Source organism: Sinocyclocheilus anshuiensis, unplaced genomic scaffold (assembly GCF_001515605.1).
Source record: "Sinocyclocheilus anshuiensis isolate Anshui unplaced genomic scaffold, SAMN03320099.WGS_v1.1 scaffold1317, whole genome shotgun sequence".
In the NCBI taxonomy this organism is placed as follows: Eukaryota; Metazoa; Chordata; class Actinopteri; order Cypriniformes; family Cyprinidae; genus Sinocyclocheilus; species Sinocyclocheilus anshuiensis.
The window spans coordinates 971398-977529 of NW_015551117.1; the positions used below are offsets into that span (position 1 = coordinate 971398).

The 6132-nt window shown below is 38.1% G+C and overlaps 1 protein-coding gene across 1 annotated transcript in view; it reads left to right on the plus strand.

The window, feature by feature from the left end:
- Window positions 1–5151: 5151 nt before the first annotated feature.
- Window positions 5152–6132, plus strand: part of aprt (adenine phosphoribosyltransferase) — an 8445-nt gene continuing 7464 nt past the window's right edge. The window contains exons 1-2 of the mRNA XM_016453196.1: window positions 5152–5303; window positions 5419–5522. Coding sequence (XP_016308682.1) covers window positions 5227–5303; window positions 5419–5522 — 181 coding nt within the window. The 5' untranslated portion in view covers window positions 5152–5226. The remainder of the gene's footprint in view (window positions 5304–5418; window positions 5523–6132) is intronic.

The following is a 6132-nucleotide window of genomic DNA, read 5'->3' on the forward strand; positions in this document are numbered from 1 at the left end:
AATGGAGTAACGCAATATTGTAATGCATTACTTTTAAAAGTAACTTTCCCCAACACCGTTTATAAGTGTGTGGGAATAATAATAATAATAATAACATTTTTAAAAATGTATACAATGGCATTATGACATCAAGTCAGTTGAATTTAGCCCGCCTACTTCATAATCTTTTACCGCGTCTAATTTATTAGCGACATTTCCTTTTCAAAGTAAAGTAAAATACAAAATAAATATGCTGATTAAAAGCAGCTATGTTTTGATGACGTAAATGTCAGGTGGTGAGGAAGCGTGTGGACCGACTGTAGCGAGGGAAGCGAGTGAAGGGAAGCGGGCCCGGGCAGGTAGGCTGGCTCTGGAGTCGGAGGGGGTTTGGCAACAGCTGATCTGTGACTGGAGAGTGCATGGTAGGAAGTGGCGTACATGCCGGAAGTGATCCGGAAATGGAGGATGAAGTGTTTGACGCGGATGAAGGCGGGAATGGAACTAATGAAGAGTATAGTAGAAAATCGAAAAGGAAAGAAAAGCTGGAGTAACGCATCTGCAACTGACAGAGAAAATGGAACACATCTGACAAGAAGAAGGAAGGAAGAGTATAAGGTAGTGATGAAACTTGAAACCGGATCTTTCAGTATCATTAATCCGCTGAAATTATCTAAAACAATTAAGGAAGTGATAGGACTGATTGAAAGTGTTAAGAAGTTGAGGGATGGTAGATTGATAATATATTGTAAGGATAGTAGGCAACAAAAGAAGGCTCTAGGAGTTAAATCGATCATGGGACAAAGTGATTTGTTCAGTACAAAAAGAAATGGGTGAAAGGAGTAATAACAGGGATCCCCACAGATGTAACAGTTGAAAAGATTAAGAGAGGTCTTACGGGAGCCGCAGTGATTGAGGTGAAAAGACTAAAATGCAATAGGAATAATGAAAGGGGAGACAGTCTCTCTGTGATGAATAATTTTGATGAGGACAAGCTGCCTAGTAAAGTCTTTTTGGGATTTATGAGCTTCTCGGTCAGGCCCTATGTACCCCCTCCTCTAAGATGTTACAAATGTCAAAAGTTTGGGCATGTAGCGGCTGTATGCAGAGGCAAACAGAGGTGCGCAAGATGCGGCGGAGACCATGAGTATGGCAAATGTGGGCAAGGAGTTAATCCCAAATGTTGTAATTGTGGAGAGGATCACAGTGCGGGATATGGAGGATGCAAGGTGAGGAAACATGCGGCTCAAGTTCAGAATGTTAGAATACAGGAAGGATTGTCATACTCTGAGGCTCTAAAACAGGTAGGAAAGAATTTGGAATCAGGAGACAAAAGTAAAGAAATCCTTCAACAAAAGACTGATATGGCAAAGGAAAAAACTCAAAACTCAAGAGAGATTAAGAACAATGTTGCATTTGTTACTTTTATGGCGGAAGTAGTGAACTGTTCAGCGCACAGCGCAAGCCGGACAGAAAGAATCAGAATTATAATCAAAGCAGCGGAAAAGTATCTAGAGATCGAGGGTATCTCGGTGGATATGATTAATGAGAACTTAAAGATGCAGACAACATACACCCAACCAGGATGTGGTGGTACATAATGGTGCTTTTAATATTTCAGTGGAATGCGAGAAGCTTAATAGCTAATGGGCAAGAATTTAAAAAATTCATTTCTGATTTGGAAAATAAACCTAATAAACCTGATGTTCAAGAATCATGGCTCAAACCTCAGTTGAATTTTGTTTTACAAGGATATGTGGTTATTGTGGTTATCAGGAAACAAGGTAATGGAGGTGGGGTAGCTACATTTATAAAACAAGGTGTGGGATATAGGAATGTTGACGTGAGTGTGGACCAAGAGGTGGTTATGATGGAAGTCTGGGAAGGCAGTCATACTATTAAAGTAGTTAATTTTTACAATCCATGTGAAAAGTTAAGTAAGGAAGTATTGGAAAATATAAGAGGTAACACAAATCAGAAAGTAATATGGTCTGGTGATTTCAATGCCATAATACACTATGGGGGAGTATTAAAACAGATTATAATGGGCTGATTGTGGAAGAAATGTTAGATTGGGGACGGTTAGTATGTATTAACAATGGATGTTGTACGAGAATAGATGTAACTCATGGGCGTAAATCAGCTTTAGATATCACTCTAGTGTCAGAAAATCTAGCTAGAAAATGTGAATGGAATGTAAGTAAACAAAGTACAATGGGAAGTGATCACTATCCAATATGGTGTAAAATTGGTGTGGACATCATACAAACCTTGGTGGAGAGAATTCCAAGATGGAAATTTAATGCAGCCAACTGGGAGCTTTTTAAAGAATTGTGTCATAACAAGATGTGTGAAATAGAAGATGGTATTGAAAGTATCGAAGAGTTAAGTAAGAAAATAAGTGAAGTGTTAAGAAATACGGCAGAAGAAGTAATTGGCAAAAAGAAAACTATAAATAGTAAAAAAGCAGTCCCGTGGTGGAATAACGAGTGTAGTAAGGCAATTAGGGAAAAAAAATAAAGCGATGAAGAAAGCCAGAAAATCTGTATTGTTTAGTGAGTACATTAACTTTAAGAGAGCACAGGCAAAAGTGAGGAGGGAGGTAAGAAAAGCAAAAAGAAATTACTGGAGAGAATTCTGTAATAGAATTGGGGAAGAAATTGAAATGAATGAAGTTTGGAATATGATTAGGAAGATGGGAGGGATTCAGAGAAATAACAATATTCCAGTGTTAGTAAATAATGGAAAAATAGCAATAAAAGACTGACAAAGCAGAGATGTTAGTGGAAGCATTCGTAAAGGTGCACAGTAATGGTAATATTTCAGATAATATGAGGAGATATAGGGAACAGAAAGTTAGGGAGAATGCTCACATTTATGTAAAGAAGAATCCATCAGGAAGTATGTTAGACTCAGAATTAACTTTGTATGAGTTAAAGAGAGCGCTTGCAGGGGTCAAACATACTTCTCCAGGCAAGGATGACATATGCTATGAGATGATAAAGCACTTATCAGAATTATCATTAAGTATGATTTTAAGACTTTTTAACAAAATATGGGAGACAGGGAATTTGCCAGAAGATTGGAAGCATGGGGTCATAGTGCCAATAGCCAAACCAGGAAAAGACAAGTCTCAGCCAATTAATTATAGACCTATTGCGCTGACATCAAATTTATGCAAACTTATGGAACGGATGGTTATGAACAGGTTGACTTATGTGATTGAAAGTAGAAACATATTTTCAGCATGTCAAAGTGGATTTAGAAAAGGGAGAAATACGATGGATTCAATATTGTGTTTGGAAGCTGAAATTCGAAAAGCTCAAATTAATAAAGAGGTGCTTGTGGGAGTCTTTTTGATGTAGAAAAAGCTTACGATATGTTGTGGAAAGAGGGGCTTTTAATGAAATTGGAAAGCTTGAGAATTGATGGAAAAATGTATAACTGGATTCTGAGTTTCTTGTTTGGAAGAACAATTCAAGTAAGAGTAGGGACTGCTTTTTCTCAGATTCTCCCAATTGAGAATGGAACTCCCCAGGGAAGTGTGAGCAGTCCTATTCTTTTTAATTTAATGATAAATGACATCTTTCATAACGTTGATACTGGAATAGGAAGATCATTGTATGCGGATGATGGAGCACTATGGAAAAGGGGGCGCAATGTTTTATTTGTAGAAAATAAAATGCAAAAAGCAGTGAATGAGGTGGAGAATTGGGCGAATTGTTGGGGTTTTCGGTTTTCTGTGGCAAAAACACAAGTAATATGCTTTTCAAAAAAGAAAAAGAATCCAAGTTTGAATGTCAAAATGTATGGTTATCAGCTGGAACAAGTAAATGTACTAAGATTTTTGGGTATGTGGATGGACTCTAAATTAAATTTTAAAATTCATATTCAGAAATTGATAGAAAAGTGCAAAAAAGGAATAAATGTATTAAGGTGCTTGTCCGGAGCTGAGTGGGGGGCAAGCTGTCAGTCATTGAAAAGAATTTATGGTGCTGTGATTAGGTCAAACATAGATTATGGTAGTGTAGTTTATAGTTCTGCGAACAAAACCTTACTTAAAAAGATAGAGGTAATACAAAATCAAGCTTTGCGCATTTGCTGTGGAGCATTTAGATCTTCTCCGGTGGCTTCATTACAAGTTGAAATGGGAGAATTGCCTCTAGAACAGCGTAGGTTTCAGCTGAGATTAAGGTACTGGTATGGTGTAAAGGGACATCTGGAAAACCATCCAGTTAAACTAATTCTGAAAGATTGTTGGGAATATGAATACAAAGAAATTACAAGCTTTGGTTGGGTAGTAAGGAAGGAGGCAAACAGCTTGGAGTTGAAAGACCATGAAATTGCTCCTTCTGTTGCTATTCCAGCAATTCCTCCTTGGTTGTTCCCTATGCCACTAATTGATTTACAAATTCACAAAATAATAAAAAAACCGGAGATGAACATGCCAACTGAAGTAGTAGTTCAACAATATATAAAACAAGAGTATTATTCTGTGTTACAGGTATTTACAGATGGGTCTAAGGAGCCAGAGTCTGGGAGAACAGCAGCAGCAGTTTATATTCCTACTTTTAAAATAAAAATGGCTAAAAGATTATCAGATCACGTGTCAGTTTTTACTACCGAATTATTAGCTATCATACTAGCTCTACAGTGGATTGAAGAAGTTCAACCAGATAGAACTGTGATATGTACTGACTCAATGGCTGCGCTCACTAGCCTACTAAGTGGTAAATCTGAAGCTCGGCAAGACTTAGTATTTGAAGTTTTACAAAGTTTGTTTAGAATAAGGCAGTTAAGGATAGAGGTACGATTCCTCTGGGTGCCTGCACATGTGGGGGTGGATGGAAATGAGGAAGTAGACTTGCTAGCAAAGAAAGCATTAAATCATACACAAATAGAAATTAAGTTAGCTTTAAATAAAGCTGAATTCAAGAGAGTGATATCATATGAAGTAAGTAAGAAATGGCAAAAGTTATGGAATAATGGGTCTAAAGGAAGACATCTTTTCCAGATTCAGGAGTGTGTTGTTTTTTTTTTTTTTTTCCTTTCTTTCCCTTCTGTATTTCTTTCTTCCAAATTTATGCACACTCCACACTCCAGATCAGTAGGTGGCGGTAATGCACCTCTTTCGCTGGTTTGGCAAACCGCCATAAAACACCAGAAGAAGAGGAAGCGTGTGCTATTGGTTGGCCTGAGCACGTGGACAACTTCCCGTCTCAGTCCAAAATATTCACAGCGCGTGTGGTCATGGCAGAGAAAGTGGATCTTATCGCTAAGTGCATTAGAACGTTCCCTGATTTCCCTACAAAGGGGATTCCATTCAAGTGAGTATTCATATACAATATCATTGTAATCTGAGCGGGCCGTGCGGAATAAGGCAGAGTGGGAAAGAGATGTACGGGTTTGGCAGTAAGGGTTGCCGTTTCTGTTTGTTTGCAGGGATATTTGTCCGATCCTGAAGGATCCGAAGGCGCTGGCTGCAGTGACAGATCTGTTTGAGGAGCACGTGAGGCGCACCTATCCTCAGGTGGATCTTATAGTCGGTAAGAGAGTGCATATGCGTGTGGCACGCTACAAGGTTCAAAGTTGCAAAACTCCTGATAACCCTTGTGGGAGGAAACAATGATTTTTATTGGATCCGATCCTGATGGAATCAAATGAAGATGCCTTATTAAATAAAATGGGATTCTTACAGGATTTTATGTGATTGTTAGAATTCTATTGGATAGTGTGATATTGTGTAATGCATATTGTTCATTTGGAATTACAGAACCGTTATCCACCTTTTTCCTACGCCCCATGACGCTGCGCAAATTATAGGAGTAAAATATGGTGGCCGAGAAGTGCAAAACAAATCACAATTCTGAAAACAAAATAACAAATTACAAACGCAAATGCAAGTCTAAAAAACAAAATAACAATTCAGAAAACATTATAACAAGTCAGAAAACACAATGACAAATTCGAAAACGAAATAAGTCAGAAAACACAACTACAAATCCGAAAACAAATTAACAAGTCAGAAAACACAACGACAAATCAGACAAACCGGAAGAGGTAGGTATAGTTTGAGACAGCGCCATTGGTTTGGGATTACTCACCGCTGACTGGACGAGACATCTGTCAATCAACGTATACAGGGAAGAACCAGCC